Source organism: Solanum tuberosum, unplaced genomic scaffold (assembly GCF_000226075.1).
Source record: "Solanum tuberosum cultivar DM 1-3 516 R44 unplaced genomic scaffold, SolTub_3.0 scf00093, whole genome shotgun sequence".
NCBI lineage: Eukaryota > Viridiplantae > Streptophyta > Magnoliopsida > Solanales > Solanaceae > Solanum > Solanum tuberosum.
In genome coordinates this window covers 1,658,603-1,680,998 of record NW_006239018.1, presented here as the reverse complement: position 1 = coordinate 1,680,998, position 22,396 = coordinate 1,658,603, and the positions used below count along the sequence as shown (strand labels likewise).

Here is a 22,396-nt window from a genome sequence, read left to right as displayed (position 1 = left end):
ATAGTTCGATGCAAGGTTAATGGGTACTCGAACACTTAGAATAGTCTATGTGGGTCCGCCCCTAATCATAACTTACACATTAAATATTTGGAGATTATATGAGAAAAAAATACATTAGAGTTAATAGTAATATTAGACATTGAAGTTGTGGAGGCAAAAGAAATGAGATTTAAGAATAATACTGCGCATATATAGAACTTATGCGAATTTTAAAAACAATGCAATGAAAAAATAGGGTAAAAGCCAGTTTTTATTTTACTTTGATGGTACAAGAGAGTTGCTTATTTTTGTTTTGTCTTTTATAGCAATTAAGGATTATACATTTATAACTCTAGAGAAAATTTCTTATAATAATAAATGTGGACAAGGGGATAGAGTACATTCCTCGTCATACCAAAAAATATCACTTTCAAAAGAGAAGTAAGGGATTAAGAGTGCGACACATTCAAATTTTGAGATTCAAATTTTATTTGGCTATCATAAATAAAAATTATCCGAAAATTACTTTTAAGAATATTATAAAAGATAAACTGGATTATTAGGATAAATACTATGTTAGACATGATACTCTAAACTATCACCACCCTTATTCTATCAAAAATCAAAACAATGCTCAATTATTACTAATATTCCACCATAATTCGTGTTCTCCATATCGTCTTATCTAATGTCATATTTTTGATAAGTAGAAAAATACTTCCTATCATTTCTAATCACTTCTTTCCTATACTTCTTCGGCCTAAATGCACCTCTTTCCATAACTTCTCTCACCTCCTTATTGGATTATTTGTACATGTATCTCCTCTTCACACGCACAAATAATCTCAACTTTGCTTTCCTCATCTTATCCACCACAGAGGCCATACTCTTGTCTAAAATGTCTTCATTCTAGTATGCCAACACATCCATCTCAGCATTCTCGTTTTCACAACTTGCATTTTCTAAACACGTAAAAATTTTACTAACCAATACTCATCCTCATATATGAAGATCGTTTTAATCACCACTTTATAGAAATTACTTATGAACATTATATTACACGAATTCAAAATTAAATGGATTAGCCATTATTTTAGTAGTACTAAAACAATAGGCGTTAACCATGGTCCATGAGTATAATTGAAGAGGAAAAATTGGGTAGAGATTGGTCGTAAGTCCTAACCACAGCTCTAATTGCCGCGTGGGGAAGTGTATTTAATCAAGGTTAAGCATGCAGCTGTAGCAATGGCATTTAATGACATTTATCTCCTTTCTCTATCTACAAACATTCCGCGAGAAAAACCCGGATTCCCTTTATTCATTCTTTCACTCGTAAATTCTCACACACTCACTCTCTCTCTATACAAATGCATGTTGAGCTTTCACTCTCTACACAGAGGGTGCACGCGTCCGGAACCGACTCTCTTTCTCTTTCCCTGTAGGCCTCTTTAATTTCCACTCTCTCTGTCTGCAGTTTTGCAGTCTCTGTAGCACAGTGTGTGCGGGACGAGCTTGCTCTCTCAACAAAGTACCGTACGTGTATGTGTGTATGATCATCGAAAACAGGTGAGAAATCTCGACCTTCATTCATATTTACTGCAATTATACATACAGGCTTTTCTTTTTTTTGCTTCCACTGTTTTAGTATTTCTGGCGTTTGTTGAAACTGTGTTGTTTGTCTCATTGAGACTCAGAAAAAAGCTTATTTGCTTTTGCAAACTCTGCACATTTTGTCTCTGTTCATTCCACTTTTTTCTTACTATTTGAATGTGTTCTTAATTATCTCGGTCTTCCTGTTACTGTATATAACTTCGGTCTTCTGTTACTTTCTTCTTCGTCTTGTTCGGCGCTTCTATTGATTTGATGTTTGAGTTTATAGCATTTTTCATTTAACTTCTCAAAAAGTATGTAGTAATATATATATTGCTTTATGTCAACTCATACTTTTTTAAGTTTATCAAGTCATTTCACGCATCTCTCATATCACTTTTTCCTTTTTCTCTCTGTGATTTCAGTCAAAGACCGAGTCCCAGCTGATTCAACAGTTCTTTTTTGAATATCTGTGAAAAGTTCCGCCGTTAGCTGGACCGGCAACAGTGAATCGGCTCTTCGTGTGTTGTCTCTCTCCTGAAACTTCCTTCCGTCACTTGGAGTCGAAACATTCATCTGAAAATTTTTGCGAGTTTGCGTCTTTGGGAGGCCGGAGCATATAATATATTTGTTGATTCGGTTTCATAATGACCTCTCAATCATTGAAACGGCGAAGCAGAATCGGTTTGACCTCCGCCGTGTTCGTGTTCTTTCTTCTCTTAATCATTGGACCGGAGTTTTTTACAGGTGTGTATGCATTGTATTTACGATGAGAAATTGTTTATCTGAAAAATCACATGCTGTGCACAGCTGTGGGAGAAAGAGAGAGAAGAAGAAGATAGTTATGTATGGTGTCGGTTTTCAATGAATGAGATTGCATTTATTTGTTAGGTCTGCTTGTTCTATGGTTTATTATTTGCACACGAGGATCTTTCCATTATTTATTTGATTAGTTAGCTTTTTCATCCCCTTTTTAACTACAAAACTGTGTACATTAAATTCTGTAGACGGCTACAGCTTTTGATTTTCATCCATCCATAGATTTTTTTCTTTAATGCTTCATAAATCGACTTTGATTTCAGGCAGACTTATTGGTCCCAATTTCATGGCGGAAGCAAATTCAGCCGTCACTGGAAACACCAATGTTGGTCCTCATCGCAAGCTTCTTAATCAAGGTTAGTCCAAAAAAAATTCAGTTGTATAACTCGACAAAGAAAAACGATTTGAAATTTAATTTTGCTCTACGAAATCCCCCTTTTTTGCTTTAAGGTACGGCCCTGGACAGCCCAGCAGCAGGCAGGCAGCGTTCTGTTTACTGTACAATTTTTTGCTTTGTAGGTAGCGCACGTCAGTTTTTGTTTTCTCATGTCTATTGGTCATATACTCACAATACAAATATTAGTCATAGTAACCCATAAGTTGAGGAAAAGGTTTAAACTAATTGAAAGGGCAAAAAGAAGAAGAGGACAAAATATATAAATGCATATTTACTCGTTTGCTTTATTAGTTTCTGCTCTGGTTACATTGTATTACTTTTGCATGCATTTTTCATAATCTGGGAAACTGCTACTGCAACTTCAGTATTTTTCTATTTTTCTGCTTATAAGTCTATGTCTCGTGCCAGATATGTAATATCACTTTCCAAACAATTCTTTTGACTTTAGAAAGTTGAAACAATTCTATCAGTCTGCATTTGTTTTATCTAATAAACAGAAAAGAGTAAAATAAAATTGTAGCTAGTGTTTCCAATTTGTGTGGTATTAAAAGAATATTTGGCATCTCTTGTCTTCTATCACTGCTCTACACATATGGTGTATTTGCTCTGTGTTTCACGTGCACATTGCTGTCCTCCCATTAAAGATACTTGAAGGAAACATAATTTAAACGTCCCAATTCCCTATATCAGCATTTCTGATTGTTCCGTCCCTTTCGATTTAGGCCAAAATAGTCTTGATTATCTTTAGCTATTGTAATAGATAACATTACCTTATTTTTCAAGTCTCTTATTTGAAAAGGCATATACATGTAGATGACCATTTAAAGAATATTTAATCCATGTCCTATAACTTGAACTCATACCAGCAATATTATTTATTGCACCCATCAATGCTCAAGTTACAGGGTCAAACCCGACCCAACATTTGATAGGAAAAAAGGAAACAAGCAACTACTTGGAAAAGGACCAAGGATAGGTCTACTATTGCTGTTTGAATATTTTGGTTACTTTTTGACATTATGTGCAATTGCTTTTTGGTGCACAGGGAATGAAGTGGAAACAAACCGGATATGGGGTGACAAATGTTCAAAATCTGATATTGTGATAAATCAGGGACCTACAGCACCTCTACCCAGTGGGATACCCACGTACACAGTGGAGATAATGAACGTCTGTGTCTCTGGCTGTGACATCTCCGGCATCCATCTCAGCTGTGGTTGGTTCAGCTCTGCTCGCCTTATTAACCCTCGCATATTCAAGCGCCTACATTTTGATGATTGTCTCGTCAACGATGGGAAGCCTCTTATTAATGGTCATACTATATCCTTCCAATATGCCAACACTTTCCGTTACCCACTCTCTGTTTCCTCTGTTGTCTGCTGAAGGGTCTAATAGCATACACTTAACACTAGTTAAAAAAAACACTTAAAACAACAATGATTTAATAGCGCTAGATAGCCTTTAGGGGAAAAACATTTCCAGTAGCTCTTTTTTCTTTTGGGCTTTTATAGATTGAGAACACCGCCTAGCTCCTCCTTGATTTGTCTCTTTTACTTTGCGTCTATTAGGAAGGACGTGGAGATGCAGACTAATGGATGAGTGTTTGCTGCCGAAGTAATTCTAGAGATCTTGTTTTGAAGGGTCTGACTTTTTGTTCATATCAGAGTGACTTGACTGAGGGAAAAAAGCTAAATGCAGCTGTAATTTTTGGGTTTTGAATATAAAGTATACAACTCTTCTTGAGTGTTTCTCTTTATTTGCATCAGTTGTACATGCTCAGAATGATTGTTGTTGAATCTCGTTTCGTGTTCTTTGACAACACCTAATTACAATGGATTTTGACGAAGTCAATTATTCATTTAAAAAGTCTTAATATTGACCTGTCACTTATTTCATTGTTGATCAACTTGGCATTTCGAAAATTCCCAAACTATAGATTTGGGTCAGTGGCAACTTTTAAATATTCCAACATAAGAATTATCATATTGTTCAAACTTATTTCGTAGCTTCTTCTAGAAAATTTTAGAAAACATCGTCGTCCTAACGTTGGATCACTGTTAAACTTCAAAAAATGTGAAAAGAAAAATTGGTCTCATTCGAACTGGAGTACAAGAAACGATTTACATCTAACAAGTATTTCGAGGCTTATAGACGAATTGATGAACAAACCAAAAATTAAAGCTACGGTTTTCAACTATTTAGAAGAATGTTCATCTATATCTATCTATCTATCTCTATTACATTAAAAGCATGAACTCCTAACTTGAATGTTAAACCTAACTTAGGTTGTGATTTTTTCGATGAGTTGTGACTTTTCCGATAAGTTGAGACTTTTTTCAGAAGGTTGTAATTTTTTGATGAGTTGTGACTTTTTCAATAAGTGGTGACTTTTCCAAAGGTTGTGACATGTTGGAAAGGTCATGACTTTTCAGATAAGATACATAAAACACTTGTTCATACTACCCTTTGTTGACTATAAATAGAGGGACTTTTTCTCATTTTTCAACCATAATTTTTTTTAATCTTCTTCTTGCATTTTAATTTTTTTGTGTGATTTTTTGTCGTTCAGTGAGGTCGAAGTCTAGCGGAATATGAGGTACCACTATTCTGATAAAGTAAATCGTTCTATCCTAAGAGGGTATATTCCATAACCTTGAGTACTTGAGGAAAATAATTTTGATGATACAATAATTATTTTTTTGCTTAATATATACATTAGTATGTAATCTTCTAATATATGAAGTTAACATGATGTAATGTAAATTCATTTGTTTTTGTTAACAATTTCTCTTGTAATGTAGATATGCTTATGAATATATTTTTCCAAAATTTAGAGAATTGTCAAGATTTATTTTTTAATGCTCAAGACAAAAGAATAACTTTATTTATCAATGATACTTGTGTGATTTAAATTGTCATGAAGTTTGCTTCAAAATATGTATTTACTATATAAACATTGCCCTTTTGTTTTACTTATTTACTATTTCAATATTTTAGACGAAAAAAAGTCTATATGACTTGTAATAACGTCAGTTGAAGTTTGTATTAGTTTAATTTTTATTATCTATTTAATATAGCTAACTTTTATGAGAAAAATATTTTCATTAATGCTAAACTTATTATTCAAATACTCGCTTAAATAAGCAAATACTATTTACTACTATAACATATATTTTCTGAATTAATAATTACGGAGAGTATAAAACATATTTTCTGAATTGGTAATCACGTTCAGCGCACGTGTCAAAAAACTAGTTACTACAAATTTCGAAGTTCTCTTTTAAGTTGAAAAAATTGATAAATGCCGCTTTCTCTGCGTAATTTCAAATCAGTTTAAGTAAAGAATAGGTACTAATACCAACCAAGATTGTGGTAGGAATGGTAAATACTCTTTCATCCTTAACCAAGAGGTTTTGGGTTTGAGTCGCCTTTTGGGTACGGAGTGTTTTACCCCAATGGAAGAAATCCTATTGCGAATTCAAATTTAGTCCGGCTACTGTGGTAGCGAACACCGGGTGGTGGGAAACAAAAAACCAAAAAAAACAGGTACCAACGGTTACGGACAAAAGAATGTTACCTAATTGATCATAAACACTGGACATCCAGCACACAACTACAACATCCAAAAAGAAAGTAAATTTACATCACAAAGAAACAATTGCAATCTTTTGAACAGGACAAACAAATGGGTAACCCTACAACATGAATTTCTTCCTCCTAAAATAACACAAATTACTTTAAAACTAGGATTGAAGTACACTTATTTAATTCTCGAAAAAAGCAAAAGTGACTATTCAAGTAAAAGGTCGAAGAATATAGAACTTTGTCCGATTCAACAACATTATTTTATCCTAAAATTCATCAAAGAAGAAACGACAGCGATGGGCAGGATAGGTCAGGGACTTGTGCAGCAATTACTAGTAAAATATCACAGCAAAGATATTGAAATTATCACTGCAAAGTTGTTGGATAAAAATAAAGAATGTCACCAGCATCTCCATCAAATTAGAAATTAGAGGGCAATAAGTCTTGCCATTTTCTAGAATATTTACAAAACAGTGGCACATCTTCCTGAGAAAAAAATTGGCATTGATATTTCTCCTAACCTTGCAAGGCAACAGAAAATGTCAATTCTAGCACACCTCAAAGCTAAGAAGAGGGGAGAGGCTTCAGGTTCTAAAGATAATAGGGAATCGAGGTTCACTCTAAACCACCCTACTAGGCAAGACAACCGAAACTTGGAGAAGAAATGAGCAATGCCTGTGTGCCCGGAGCTCAAGAGCAGTGGAAACACAATTAGGTTAAAACCACTGCACCAAAATAACGTTCCTACGGATTTTGGTGCTATGGCTCACTCATAATATATACAGCATGGACAACCAAGAGAGACTGTGAGTTCCTTAGATGATTTAAACTACCTATGATTGACAGACCTTGTCTTCTCCAGAACCTGCACCTTGTCAAGAAGCTCTTGTATAGTATTTGATGCATCCTGAAATCGAGTCAAGAAAATCAATTGACTATTCACTTCCTAAAGGGAAGGTTGCAAAAAATTGAGTAAAGAAGTTCACCTTCAACTTCTTTCTCAAGTTCTCCTCCTCCATATCACGGCGTTGTCTCTCCTCCGTGAATATGTCTATTAAACTTTCTTGCTCCTTGTTAAGTTCCTCTATTTTTCTAGTCGACTCCTGCAGCTGAACATGGAGCAGAAGTATTTCAGTTTCTTTAAAGAACCCATCAAAATCTAGTCTAACAGAGTTTCACCATTACTATTACAAAAATAAACTGTAGATAGATTCAATAGCAGGAACCACAGAAAGGTCCAAGGACCTTGAGGTCATGTTTTCGGTTACCAGAATGAAGAAAAAGGAACATGAACAAGTAGTACTTCATATCCACCTATAAAGGTTTCATGCACAGAAATGCGGCTAGATTGGGGAACAGTAAACATCAAAATCTCATCTAACCTGAGCTTCAAGTGATTTGGATCTCTCTCTTTCAAGTTGTAAATCACGTAACAAATCACCTAAAATCTCTTCCTCTTTCCTCCGCAACCTGTTGAATAAATAAACATTTTGATAGCTCATATGAACCTAAAATGCTACAAAATAGCTTAACAATAATGCAAAGGTTGCAGAGCAAGCACCTTTCTTTAAGCTCACGATTCTCTGCTTTTAACTGCTCTAGAGACTCCGTGAGGTTATCTGGCAGCATGCCCTCATTCTCATCAGCATCTCCCTATTGGGCCAAACAACAAATTTATCAATTCCACTATCTGTTCCAACTCTCCATGAAATAAATTCTATTGAAGAGCAATTTTCCCCAATGAGAACCTTCAAAAGTTGATGAGCGCAATTAGGTGCGCAAAATTTTGGGCCATACCAACCCCCCTCCCTACCCAAAAAAGCACTGACTGTGTTCAGTGAGAGTCCATGGTAATGAATGTTAGAATCTCCTGTAGCTTCAAAATTTTCATCAAGACATATATGAATATACCTTCAAAAAGAGCATACTGGCTACAAGTGCAGCAATTTAACATGATACTCTGGCATATATCACTAATTGGAGATATTCTATTATTAAGGATCCTAACCCTTTCCTAAAAATAAGACATCCAGAAGAAGATTTGGAGGTTAAAGGGCACATAGATCTGAAATAACCTTTGATCTTGAACTTCTAGTAACTCGCTTGAGGCTTCCACCAGGAGAACATACTTGCTCAGCAACTCTTTGTCCAAAGCCTGGCGGTGAATGCATAACCCGAGAGCCATCTTTTCCATTAGTATGCTTCTGATGTCCACCTGGTTGATAGCCATCTTTTCCATTAGTATGCTTCTGATGTCCACCTGGTTGATAGCCATCTTTTCCATTAGTATGCTTCTGATGTCCACCTGGTTGATAGCCATCTTTTCCATTAGTATGCTTCTGATGTCCACCTGGTTGATAGCCATCTTTTCCATTAGTATGCTTCTGATGTCCACCTGGTTGATAGCCATCTTTTCCATTAGTATGCTTCTGATGTCCACCTGGTTGATAGCCATCTTTTCCATTAGTATGCTTCTGATGTCCACCTGGTTGATAGCCATCTTTTCCATTAGTATGCTTCTGATGTCCACCTGGTTGATAGCCATCTTTTCCATTAGTATGCTTCTGATGTCCACCTGGTTGATAGCCATCTTTTCCATTAGTATGCTTCTGATGTCCACCTGGTTGATAGCCATCTTTTCCATTAGTATGCTTCTGATGTCCACCTGGTTGATAGCCATCTTTTCCATTAGTATGCTTCTGATGTCCACCTGGTTGATAGCCATCTTTTCCATTAGTATGCTTCTGATGTCCACCTGGTTGATTCTTTGGAAGGACAACTTGGACACTATCATCGCTGTCATCTTCGGCAGAAGTTGATGGCTCCAAAGAACTTGGTATGTTTCTAGATCTTCTGGTTTTGCCATCATGCTTGCCATTAAGGTGCCCAACACCATTGCTCTTCTCAGATGACTTTCCGGAACTATTATGTTTCGATTGAGATGCTGAAGGAAGATAATCAGGAGAATTCTCTGTTGAAAAACATAATTATGTACTTATCAATTATAATAAGAAACAAGATATAATCAGAAGGCAAGATCACCTTCTTGAGCTGAGTTATTAAAAAAATAAACAAATCAAGAAAAAACAAAAAACCTTAATAACAAACGTAATATCTTCTTTGAAAATAGAGATTAATGTGAAATATATGAAGTTGTGAACACAAGTCCCCAGACAAAGAGTCAAACCTTACTAAAGGTTGTGTAAAGCATTGATGAAGGATAAAAAAATAAGATAAAAAAAGAAAACCTAGGATACCTCGTGCAATAGCTTTCCTATTCCGCCTAGGAGCATACCCAATTTTGTGACAAAGAGTTGACCTGGAAAAGAAATTAGGAGTACACTAAGTACATGTAACTCTGGAAAAGCACAACACGGAGATGAAACAGAACACACCAGTAAGTTTTCTGCATCTGCACTAATCGTGCTTCAAGTCTTGAAAGAACTGTCGTACGCTCAAACCCTTGCTTGTCATGTGCTGGTTCAACAAAATTGGCTTCCAATACACCTGGCATCAAATAATGCAAAACAATAAGCACTTTAAACAGGCAAGCTATAAAAGAATGACTTTTAAGATAAAAGAGCAGACCTATAACTCCACGCCCGTCACTTCCAGGAGCATGCCAAAGCCTCCAAAATGGCTGACAACAGAAGGAAACTTTAGTACAGATCACTAGATCACAAAATGGAGAATGTTCTGCCATGCAAAGGCTCCAAACTATGCATCTCTTACTGACAATAGGGAAAGTCTACATAAACTCACATACACCATATGTTAACAAAGTTGGGAGTATAAGGATGAGAAAATTGTTCTTTTTCGGATTAGCAGATGGCAGATTAGGGAGAACAACAAAATTATTTCACTGCAGGATAAGGTAAAATATCTAGCGCATGTCTCATTACCATGTTTTTTCGCTAATATGGTTCATTACTCTAGTTTTCAGGGTAATCTTTATAATACAGATACAAAATGTTGCCTTCTCAAACAAAAGAAAAAAGAAAGGTGCATGTCTCATAAAAATAGATCTGATATACAAATCCCCTAGTACACAAAGGTACTAGGGAAAGCATTCCACCACATAATCAAGAAGGTATCAGCAACCTACAGCGATCATCACTGTTTACTAAAACAATTGCACTTCAGAAAAAAGACAAACCTTAATAAGTCTATTTTTGTGATAGACATTAAACCCTTGAACATCAATATGGGATTTAGCATCCTTTACAAACCCAATTTTCACAGTAGCCACCATCTACAAGCATCAAAATGAAAATGAATGAGAAAAAGATTCATCACTGAAAGAAAATCCAAATCAAGTTTGCCTTCAAAGACATTACATTGGAATCTTTGGGTACTCCATCCGCACCAGGCATAGGGCGATACGTGACCTCTTGGGTCATCATCATATCATTTACTATGTTATGGTGCTCAACATCTTTACCCCGCAGAATAATCCGAAAGCCAGGAGCAACTCTTAGGTATAGAATTGATGCATAGCTCTGAAAATCCAAGAATACACGTGATAAAAACGAAATTACTTTCTAAGAAGAAGAATCATATACGTATTTTGTGAATATAACAAACATCACACGCACGTAGCACTAGAGAAAAGACAGAGCTACAGGAATTCCAATCAAAGTCTATGCAAAACCATGTATTGAACTGAAACCAAGCAAGGGCTAAAGAAAGAGTAGGTACATAAGCAAAGAATAGTACAACATACCCATGGTAGTCCCACAATGTGGGGTATGTGGAGCGTAGAGCAGTGGCGGAGCCAGAATTTCGACTAAGGGGTGTCAACATATAAGGAAGTAAAATCGTGTAGAAGCCAAGGAGTGTCAATATGTGATTTATGTACATACAAAAATATTTTTACCAAGCTACACAGTATAATTTTCTAACAAAGGGGTGTCGGTTGACACCCCTCAAGTATATGTTGTTCCGCCACTGGCGTAGAGTGTAAGCAGACCTTAACTCTACCTCAGAGGTAGGGAGGCTGTTGTTGCCAATAGACCCTCAGCTCACATAGGCGAAGAATAGAAGAGGAAACAAATCAGCTATTCAAAATCAAATAGGCTAGTTAACTAATCAGAACACAGTAATATTAACACAAAAATACACCCTTATTTTAGTATTATCTCTGTTGTTTCAACATCTTCATAATTGTAAAGATGGTAACATTCCTGTTGAGCTTTAGAAGCAAAATATCAAACAAAGAAAAAAAATATTCAGACATTCACACCTCTTAAGTGGATTGTATCATGTTCTCACACTTTGCCAACACTATTACAGTGGAGAAAAGATGGAAGAAGAGAATAAAAACAATATACATTTATGACCAGGTTGTCTCAGAATTCTCTGAATCAAGCATTTAATAACCAAGTCAGCTCCAAAACTTGTCTTCCCTTTCACAACATACGGGAAAGTTGTTGACAAAGACCTCTATGTACATTTTGCAACTGATCCTCATAGGAAAAGGCCCAATTAGGAAATAGACCAAATTCATTTAAACTATGCATTACATAAATTAAGAGAAACTGATTCATTTCACTCCAATTTCATCACATAATTCCAATAAATCAATTCATCAAGCAACTCGTATCTCTTGGCTAAAACACTATTCAGATAATCTGAAAATTCTACAAGTGTAACTAGAGCATATTTTGCTGGTTAAGAATTACATCTCTCTTATTCTGATGGGCAAATAAAATTAAGTACTTGCACTTAATCTCAAAACATGAAAATAATTGGTCAACGTTCTACTAAGAGTATACAACAACAAACCCAGTGTAATCCCACAGATGAGTCTGGAGGAGGGTAGAGTGTACGTACACCTTACCCTTACATTGAAAAGGAGGCTGTTTCTGGTTGTATGAACGATGAAAAGGAGGCAGCAGCAACAAGCAGAGCTCTACCAAGGAATATACAAGGAAAAAATTGATCTACAACTACTTATGATCAAATGTTAGGATGATGAACTTGCAACCAAGACGCACTTGGAATGCTTAGGATTGACGATAGTCGCTAGCTGCTCTTGATGTAGATCAATATGGGCAAAGGCAAATACCCACTTGATAACTACAACTGCTCCTTGGTTCCAGAAGCATATAAACCTCCACAATCCAAGCAGGGACTTAGAACTGCTGCAAATAAAACCTATATTTTTTTTTGGGAAAATACTTATCCAACTAGCCTGCGACATTTTTTAGTTAGAGATAAATTTAAGTGCCCTTCATTTGGATTTAAGAGTCGAGGAACTAATCAATTTCATCACAGAACCTCCACAGTAACATGAAATCCAAATAACCTGGTGACGTGTAACAAAAATGCTCCCACTAAACATGGCAGAACAATTATTACTTACCCTTAGTGAATGTCTATATGTCAAGAAATGCCGGGAGTTCGGATACTGTTTGGCCATCTGTATGCTCCTCTCATCACGGTTGACTCCTCTTATTTGAATATCCTGAAGGAGAGAATGAAAGAAGCATGTCACTCGAAAACCACGAATCATGTAGCAGCACGTTAAGTAAAGCAGAAAAACAAGTAACAAGTAAAGAATATTAAAGGGTTTGGTTACATGTGGATCAGCATCAAAATCTAGCTCGAGTAGTCCTTGGTCATCCTCCCACAAATTGTACACTATAATCCGAGTGCCTTGACCTTTCATCGGATTAAACTGCAGCATGTATAGAAAAAATAGAATGATTAGCAGATACACCACATCCAAAACTGAACGACGGAGTAACATAGAAACAAAATTGACAAGGCAATATCATGTCAACCCAAGTATTGAACTTTATAAGTGTGTGCCAAAAGGGTTCATTAATTTCAACCTCGACAGGCCATGGACTGGAAACAGGAGCTACAATGGGCACATGCTCAAGGTAAGAATACGATTGCTGAAGTTCATTGAATACTGAATAGTGCTGGCTGGAAGCATATACCATATATGACAGGAGAGGAATACACAGAAAAGCTTCACACTAGGGTTGCACACTGGCTGGGCCAAGGTTAACAATGGAGAGCTAGATTTTTTAAGCTAAATTTGAAGTTATGAGAGCTGAATTAAATTTGGGGGTGAGTATATGTTCTATTTAATACTGCAATCAGGATTCAGGGTTACACACCCTTCAGCAAATCTTTCCATCTGTATCTTCATGATAGTTTAACAATCCTGGAAGGAATTAAAATACTACTACATTTTTGGGGGGTCGTAGGAGGGGGAATGATTTTGAAAATTTACCTGTCTAAGAAGATCAACTTCACTTGAAAAAGGGGACCACTCAACTATGGTCTCAAGATTTTTATCCCAGTCACCAGGAGATGATCGTATTATCTTGTCCCACCCTTCTCTTTTTTCGTAGTCAAGCTGTCACAATAGCAAGAAAACAAACATCAATATAAGAGCTTGTGAACACATCTAAAGTCACTAATATCCAAGAAAGTTCTAAAATATCATTCTCATGAAGGGAATAAGTGATCCCTCTTTCCTAGGACTTATCAATATAAGTCTAGAGATGAAATGCAAGAACCACTATCAAGGGAAAAAGTAAAATCAGGACACCATTAGCAAGGCCAGAAACATGTTTATCAGGTTTTCTTAAAAAGCTGTAGCTTAGAGATAAGATAACACAGGCAAAGATGGGAGGAAGAGCGCAAACACTAGTACAAAATCTCCACAAGCAACATTAAGTCCTGATACAGCACACAGCTTGAACAAAATGGAAGGTAGAATGCACATTTGTACAAAGTTTACACCAACAACTGAACTCCATACAAAGCACAGAGTTTGTTTACTTCATTTAGATATCTAACACGAGAATAGGGGCAAAGAGTTGATTAATTGGGTTTCTAATTAGTGAATCGTAATAGAAGCATTTCAAGATGCACTTTACCTCAGATAGGGACACTGGATCCTCATTTTCACCATAAGATCACAACAACTATGAATTAAAAACTATGGAAATTTGAAATAATTCAGCATGCCTACCATGGGAACAATGATGTCTTCCATTCCTTTGTTTCGCAAGAATGTGTAGGACAGCAATCCAATGCTCTGTGTGGGGCTGAAATCAAAAGAAAATACAGGGTAAATCATAAGTAGCAGTATCCAACCACCACAAGAATAAAGAGAGAGAAATGAGGGTCGAAAGAAGATGGCTTTGAGGTGTGTAATCACTTTCTTTAAAGAGATATTGCCCATATACATATTGGGGAAAATACAAACAAATCCCTTCAGGATACAACAAAGCCCTTTGTTTATACATGCAGATTTTTCTTAGGCTACTTCTAGTCTAGAGAGTCTATATATTATAGAACTTAAGGGATGACTCTTCATAAGAGTCATGTTCTTTCATGAACTTTTCATAAGATTCATGTTCTTTCATGAACAAATAACTTTTCATAACAATCATGTTCTTTCATGAACATATGTGTGTTCAATTTAAAACCTCTATATATTACAAAACATCCAACAATCAAATAATCACAAATACAAGAGTGGAAGACTGCACAAGAGCCTGAGGAAGTTGAGATCAGATGTCACTAACTTCCAGAAATAAAAGGGAAACTTAGGAAGGAATCTACGGTGCAAGGAACCAACCGTAAGGCCTTGCACTCGTAACTCACATGCCATTCTCATGGATACAACAAACATGTGTTACACGGTCTCCATTTTCCTCAAATGTACCCCACGACAAGGGATGGCTACTTCATGCATAAGCTTTCAACACACTCCGAAGTTGCTAAAAATTGAATGTACCCACACAGGATATTTGATTGCACAAAGTTTCATGCTAAGTTGCGGACTCTTCACTTTTGATGCCGCACACGTGTTGGATTCTCCAAAAATACACTACTTTTGGCATGGCAAATCCGACACGCACCCCTTAGACATTTTTGAAGAGTTTGTGCAACATAGGTTTCATGTGACTTGATTGGAAATTAGGCACCAGACATCGGGTTACCAGTTTAGACACCTGGATTCCCAGGTATCATTGGTCTTAACATAAGAGCTAGCTTTAAGCATATGGAAGTGCTATGCTAGCGCTAGGAAAATGTCCCATATCATACAACTCCAGCCACAAACTACTTCCCCAATAAACCCAAGCGTTTCCCCAGTTGACAAAATATACTTAAGCAGACCAAAGAAAAATCACTCTCTCAATGACATGAAACTAGAAATCAACCAGATCAGACCCAAGTTTGCAATGAGCACATGCATAACCTTCGGGATCCAGTCCCATGTTTTTTTTTCCTTTTCCTTTGACAAGAACTGTGAAAGTGATCTGCAACAAATATTTTGAGCAACCACCTTTTGGAATTGGCAACCAGCTAACTAATACAGGGAACAAAAAATGAACTTGCATGTCATTGATGATGCAAGCAAAGGGTACACCAGCCCTATAAATAGATGCCAGTTTCCCCTCATTTATCCATCCAAGCAACACAAGGAAAGACACAATACATCAGTTGCATAGAGAAAATCACTGACAGTACAAGGAAATAGTCTAGGAGGAAAAAATAGAGTGTGAGCGAGACTGTAATAAGGTAAGAAAATCAAAAGAGGATTCTGTCCTTGAGAGTGTATAGTGTTTTGAGTATTTTACTCGAGACTACAAAGGTAAAAATCCTTGCTATAGTGAAATCAATCTCTCCTCTCTAGTCGTGGTTTTCCCTTTAGTTTAAAAGGGTATCCATGCACAAATTCTCGTGTCCTTGTTACTCAGTGTATTATCGTTGATTACCATATCGAGCCCATACAATTTTTTATCCCCACCTTTTGCCCTCAAACTCTTCATACAAGTGCTTCAATCCTATCATTTTAGCCGTCGTAACCGTGAGCTGAGTTTCCTTCTTCATCGCCTTATACTTCTCCCTATTCTTCCGTTTGTCCTCTTGATCTGTGCTTTCCACTAATGTTGCATAAGCAGCCTTTGTGGCTTCCACATCTCCTTGAACCTTCCCATTCCACCACCGTAAACCTCAACCCCCTCCCTCAAGTTGCTTCCCTGATGCATCCACTTACTTACAGTATACCCGCTGCTTCCTCACCCCCACCCCAATAGCCACCTCTCCCACAACTCCTGAGCTTTGGCCTTTGTCAAGCGTCCCCCATTTAATCTTAGGTTGGTCATAGAAGGTTCTCTTCGTCCTCTTGATATCCAAATCTACAACTATGAGCTTATGTTGGGTTGTAAGATCCTCGCTCCAGATAACCTTGCAGTCTTTACAAGGACCTCTACCTCCCACTAAGGAGTAGGTAATCCATAAAGGTCCTAGAAACCGTACTATGGCCTCTCACCACCTCAACCAACTCCTCCCACATCATCAAACTGATATATAAATACATGGAAGAAAAAAAAATGAACTTGCTAATGGCATTGATGATGCAAGAAAGGGGTATACTAACCCTATAAATAGGGGCATTCTTCCCTCATTTGTTCATCAAAGATACACAAAGAAAGAGAAGCAATACATAACTTGTAGAGCGAAAGTCACTAATAGTAGGAGAAAAAAAATTGTGATTGATATTATAGTAAGGTGGAAAAGTCAATAGGTTTCTTTCTTTTGAATGTATAGTAGTCTTCAAGCATTTTACTCAAGACTGCAAAGTGTAACAATCTTTGTTATATTGAAATCAATTGGTCCTCTAGAGCGGTGGTTTTTCCCTTAATTTAAGGGGGCTTCCGCATAAAATTCTCGATGTCCTCGTTTCGCATTTTATTATGGTGCGACGTGTCTATTGCAGTTATAAATTGTGAATATTGTTTTTGTAGGTCATTTTTTCCCAACATAACCCTCTGCTTATTATCTCAATTTGTATAAGATTCTTGTTTTATATTTTATTTTATTTGTTTATTATTGGTGGGGGTGTCAGATAGGGGAGTGGATGGAAATCAACATTGTGCAGTGGAATTAAAGCTGCATTGATGGGTCGAAACTACCAGCATAACCTCACAAATTAACTTCTCGTGTTTTGGCCCCAACCATCCCCCATCACACTTTATACCTTCCCTGCAGAAGGCAGGGTAAAAAGAGATTTTACTTTTCCCTCTCCGTTACCATACATAGTTTTTAACCAAGGCAACAATTTCAAAAATATCATCTCATTGTTCCCATACAATCACTTATTAACTGATAACGGGAAGCATGTCATGAACTCTGGCGTCCTACTCTTTGCCAATTAGGAATACCATTAGGACTGTGTGAGAATCATAATATTCTGTTCTACAAGTTACTAAGAAAATCATAGAATGGTGATCATCCAAGGGATGTATGAAGCTACACATAATATCAGAAGAAAAGCTGCACATATGAAACCAAGAACATAAAATGCTGATGAGCAGAGAGGGAACAAATACACGAGTTATGACAAGTCCATGAATGAAACTCCAGTAACATGTAAGCCCTAGGCCAATTTCCAAACTTGTACCAGCTGAACTGAGAAATGGAAGAACAGAGTAAGAGACCATTAAAAGGAGGCAGAAGTAAGAACCTTTTCCCTGGCTTCCCACCAGAACGAGAGAAAACAATCACATCAGCTCCAAGTCTCATGGTACTTGTCTTGAATCCATTTCCATCTATACAAAGCACAAAAATAACTTATACGCTGAAGTAGACATTATTGATAATCAGAACAACAGAACAGAAACTAACAATATCAAAAGCATTTCATATCAAAAGCATCTCAGTTAAAACTCACACTGCCCAATAGTATCAGCCATTTTGCTTTTCACAGAATATCCCAGAGACATGCAATGCCTCATTCGCTCAGGATCCATCCCACCACCATTATCTGTAGAAGAATGGGCAAGATAAATGACAGTTTTAAGAAGCATATGATACAATGAAGAGGGAAGTTTAGTGTCTTGATCAAAGAGAGAGAGGTTTAGTGCATATAAGAAATAAATATTTCAAACAATAACATTTTTAGGGTGGTTAGGAAAAGATTTAGCCAGCTTATTGCTCCTACTAATGAAGCATAGCCTATCCACAGTTTTATACCATCTAATAGGGAACTCCATGGTGGGGCATCGTGTTCTCCTGAGAACTAACATTGAGATTGCTTCTCCTCAAAATACACAGAACACAAATTGATGTCCTCTTTACTGGTTGTCTGATTCACAAGAATTAAAGAGAAGTGGAAGTACATAACCATTCTCCACTTCACCAATCCCAATAAAAGTTAAAAAGGAAAATGGAGGGAAGAAAAATAAAAGGAAGGAAAGGGTATAGAAGTTGATTGGTTGGGATAGTATAGAAGGTTTTCCTGAAGACAGCTTATCTGACATAAAAAAGACTGGCATTCTCATTTGTAGAGAACGCATAGTTCTAGCAACCATATAAAAAGCAAAAGAAATACCTTCAATCAGAAGCATTCTGCTCCCATCCTTTTTGTTTTTGACCATATCAATGTTCACATATGTTGCTCCATTGGACACCTTATCAAAGAGAGTGAACTTAAAACAGTATGTTAAGTGACAAGAAATAAATGAGAGTAGTAAGCCAAAAAGTATACCTCATCCAATGAATTGTCCAAAAGCTCAGCAAGAGCTGCAGGATTGGATACGATCAGAAAAGATGAAATCAAGAGGGAAAAAACTGTAAGGGTATGTAATAAACCCTACAAAAAATATGGTTAAGATCAAATGAGATAATTTACCTCCAAGTACCCACTTGTGACTTGTGGCATTGGAGTGTAGGAATTTGGGATGAACTCGGACATGATCTATACCACCTACAAGATTAAGAAAGTATGTTACTCTCACAGCTAAAATAATCCTCTTTACTACAAGAACCCAAAAAGGAATATATATAATATCCTTTCATTAGTATATATAACCAGAGATATTAATACTTCCAATAAGGTTAGTTAATAAATGGTCTTACTAGTATACAACTTTGAAACATTCTATTGACCGAATAAAGGAGAGAGATTTTCCACTTAAACTTGATTAACTTACCTAATTAACCAAAAATAAATAAATAACCATAGTTTCCCCATATCCAAAAAAATTGAGAAAATCTAATTCACCCACCCAATTAAGCTTACATAATAATCCACCAAAAATAACAGTCATTAAGGCTCCGAACTACTACTCCTAGCTTACACCATATTCCACAAGATTTAGACAATCCAAATCACCCACCAAATTTAAGGCACAATAATCCACCAAAGAAAAAATTACAAACTAACAATCATTAACGCTCTGAACTAACTCAGAGTTTCCCCCATATTCAACAAGATTTAGACAATCCAATTAACCCACCCTTTTTAAGCTTAGAGTAATCCACCAATATGTACAAAAAAAAAAAACAATTCATAGAAAAATTAAACGGAAAGGGCACATAATTGCTGGCATGCACAAATCAAAACCAACAAATTCAGCTAATTTTCTTAGTTCAAGTTGCTCGAGAAAAATAATACAAACCTGATTTTAGTCCTGAACTAGCAGAAGGAGACCCTTCATAATCTCCAGCCTTCCAAAACTGCTTGCAATTACTCCCCGAAACACTTAAATCCCTATTACTTCCATTAGGCGGAGCCGGTAACTGCAATGGAGGTTCCTTAGGCGGTGGCAAAGGATCCAAAAATCCCAAAGGCAATGCGAAGTTCACATCCTGTACACTCTTCCTCTTCTTCTTCGGCCTATTACTACCATTACCGGAAAGACTACCGGAATCGGAACCGGAATCGGAGTCGGAATCATCACTACTAGTTAGATCAATAAACACCGATTGAGGCGCCGGTGAAGATTTCTCCGGCGGCTTCTTCGTAAACCCTCTATTATCATCCAAAATTTCTTGCTTAATTACAATATTGGAATTCGCCATGCAAAAAGGAAAATTAGAGAGGACAAAGCAAGATTCAAAAGAATTTTGATGAAAAGGGTTTTCACGTACACGATGATATTATATGAACCGTCTGATTTTCTGGAGATCTGTTGCCGGTTTTTTGGCTGTGGTCCCTCTTTTTAATTAGCGTTAATGATGTTTTGTTTAGCATTTTGGCTCGGTTTCAAGACCGAACCTTTATAGATTTTGGCTGGGTTCAACACCGACCCTTCACTTGCTCTTGTGAGCAACAATTTTGATTCATCGAATTTAGTGGATTGTCTATTTAGTTTTTCCATGAACTAATACTTATACATTCATGTATGTATATTTTTTAGGTGATATGAAATTTTTTGAGATAACAATCTACTAATTTAACATTTATTATGGTGATTTTTGAAGTAATTTCTTAACCTATAAATATCATTCACCATTATAAGATACATTGAAATAATAAAATAATTTTCTCCCTTATCTATATATCTTGTCTTATTCTCTTTATAGTTATATGATGTGTTTAATTTTACAACAATTTTTTAATTATTAAGAAATATTATATTGTTATAATATTAAATTAATTTAATATGGTTTTATTTGGATATTTTATAGATGATAATTTTTTGTAACTAACTTGTTATATATCATATATTAGAATGGTATTATAGATGATAGATTCATTCTAACATTGTTTAGTCTTTTATGAATACATATTTATTATTTGTAGTAAATTTCAATTTTCACCATATAATATACATATCTTGGGCGTCTACTACTAAGTTCAGATTATGCAAGTAGATACACAAATAAAATATGAAGATAAATTGTGTATTTAACTGAATAAACGAATAAATAGTAGTAATGTATACGCTATATAAATGTATATTATAGTCAATACTTTAATACTATAAGAGATAAGTGTCAAAAACACAAATAAACTATTCCCTTTTAGAGTTTCATACCTAAACTCACTACTAAAAAACGACGGAAGTAAAAGCGACTGACGGCGTCGCTCCTAAAAGCGACGCCATTAGTCACACTATCCGTCGCTTTTTAATAAAAATAATTTTCATCGACAGACGGCATCGCTTAGTCCGTCGCTTTTTTCGCAGATTTTTGCGCCAAATATATATAATCAATAATTAATTATTTTATATAGATAGCGACGCAGTCCGTCCCTTTTTATTAAAAATAATTATTTATAAATTAAAAAAAAAGTCACACCGTCCGTTGTTTTTTATTAATTTTAATTGTTTAATTATTTTTTAAATAAGCGACGGACAACATCTTTATGCCCGTCGCTTCTTGGTCAAAATATATGGTCAAATATTTTAAGAAAGCGACGGACAGTGTCTCTTAGTCCGTCGCTCTTTGGTCAAAATGTTGGTCAAATATTTTTTTTAAAAAGCGACGGACATAGAGACGCTATCCGTCGCATTTTATTAAATATCTAAAAACAGATTTGCGATTTTCCCTCATTTCTCCATTTTTCCATTTGTGAAATCTCCTCCTTTTCTCCACTCCTCACCACCATCACTGCGTCGCTGATGCTGCCGGACTCGCCGCTCGCTAGCTGCCGCCACCTGCTTTTCCAGAGCTGCCGAACCAGACGCTGCCGCCGCCGCCTACCTCTCCTCTCTCTTCAATATCTCCTTCTCCTTTAAGGTTAGGGTTTAATAATGCATCAAAAAGAATTTCAAATTGAACTATATTTTGATTTTGTTAGCTATTTATTTGTAATTAGTTTATTGAATCTGTGTTTATTGATTATTAGTTTGAATTAGGATTATTAGTTAGTGAGTGAATTGAAAATTTTAATGTTAGGGTTAGTTTGAATTAGGGTATCTTAGGATTTGTTTGAATTTGGGTATTTTTTAAGTTAATTAGTTTTATTTTGGAATTGTAGGATTAGTTTGAATTTGGGTATTATTTGAGTTTGTATGATTTTCAAATTTTAGGACTAACTAGAGTTTGAATTATTATTGAGATTTTAGGACTAATAGTTTGAATTTGGGACACTATCTAGCTAGTTTGAATTTGAAATTTTAGGGATTTGAATTACAACTTAATTAGAACTTATAATTAATTATAACTTGAATTTACTATAAATTGAACTTAATTAGGAATATGAACTTGAAATGTTGTTGACTTTAATTTATTAGAACTTAATTTTTATTCTTATTAGAACTT

General features: G+C 36.0%; 2 protein-coding genes and 1 long non-coding RNA gene across 3 annotated transcripts in view; 2 read left to right on the top strand and 1 right to left on the bottom strand.

Moving 5' to 3' along the window:
- The first annotated feature begins 1,294 nt into the window (after positions 1-1,294).
- LOC102580504 (protein TAPETUM DETERMINANT 1-like) lies at positions 1,295-4,541 on the top strand. Its single transcript, XM_015308878.1, has 4 exons — positions 1,295-1,545; positions 1,995-2,316; positions 2,652-2,744; positions 3,831-4,541. Exons 2-4 carry the CDS (start codon positions 2,217-2,219, stop codon positions 4,166-4,168), a joined length of 531 nt encoding a protein of 176 aa, XP_015164364.1. The 5' UTR covers positions 1,295-1,545; positions 1,995-2,216; the 3' UTR covers positions 4,169-4,541.
- A 2,170-nt stretch (positions 4,542-6,711) lies between these two features.
- On the bottom strand, positions 6,712-20,361 carry LOC102598943 (uncharacterized). Its single transcript, XM_006347568.2, has 20 exons — positions 19,807-20,361; positions 19,038-19,112; positions 18,894-18,928; positions 18,738-18,816; positions 18,078-18,170; positions 17,871-17,955; positions 14,364-14,439; positions 13,617-13,742; positions 12,951-13,049; positions 12,735-12,836; positions 10,708-10,869; positions 10,527-10,622; positions 9,959-10,010; positions 9,766-9,877; positions 9,628-9,689; positions 8,446-9,341; positions 7,932-8,023; positions 7,753-7,840; positions 7,357-7,479; positions 6,712-7,277 (listed from the first exon to the last, which is right to left on the bottom strand). The coding sequence occupies exons 1-20, from the start codon at positions 20,207-20,209 to the stop codon at positions 7,200-7,202; spliced, it is 2,934 nt and encodes a 977-aa protein (XP_006347630.1). The 5' UTR covers positions 20,210-20,361; the 3' UTR covers positions 6,712-7,199.
- Positions 12,799-22,396, top strand: part of LOC107060693 (uncharacterized) — a 16,396-nt gene continuing 6,798 nt past the window's right edge. The window contains exon 1 of the long non-coding RNA XR_001473472.1: positions 12,799-12,812. This is a non-coding gene — a long non-coding RNA (uncharacterized lncRNA). The remainder of the gene's footprint in view (positions 12,813-22,396) is intronic.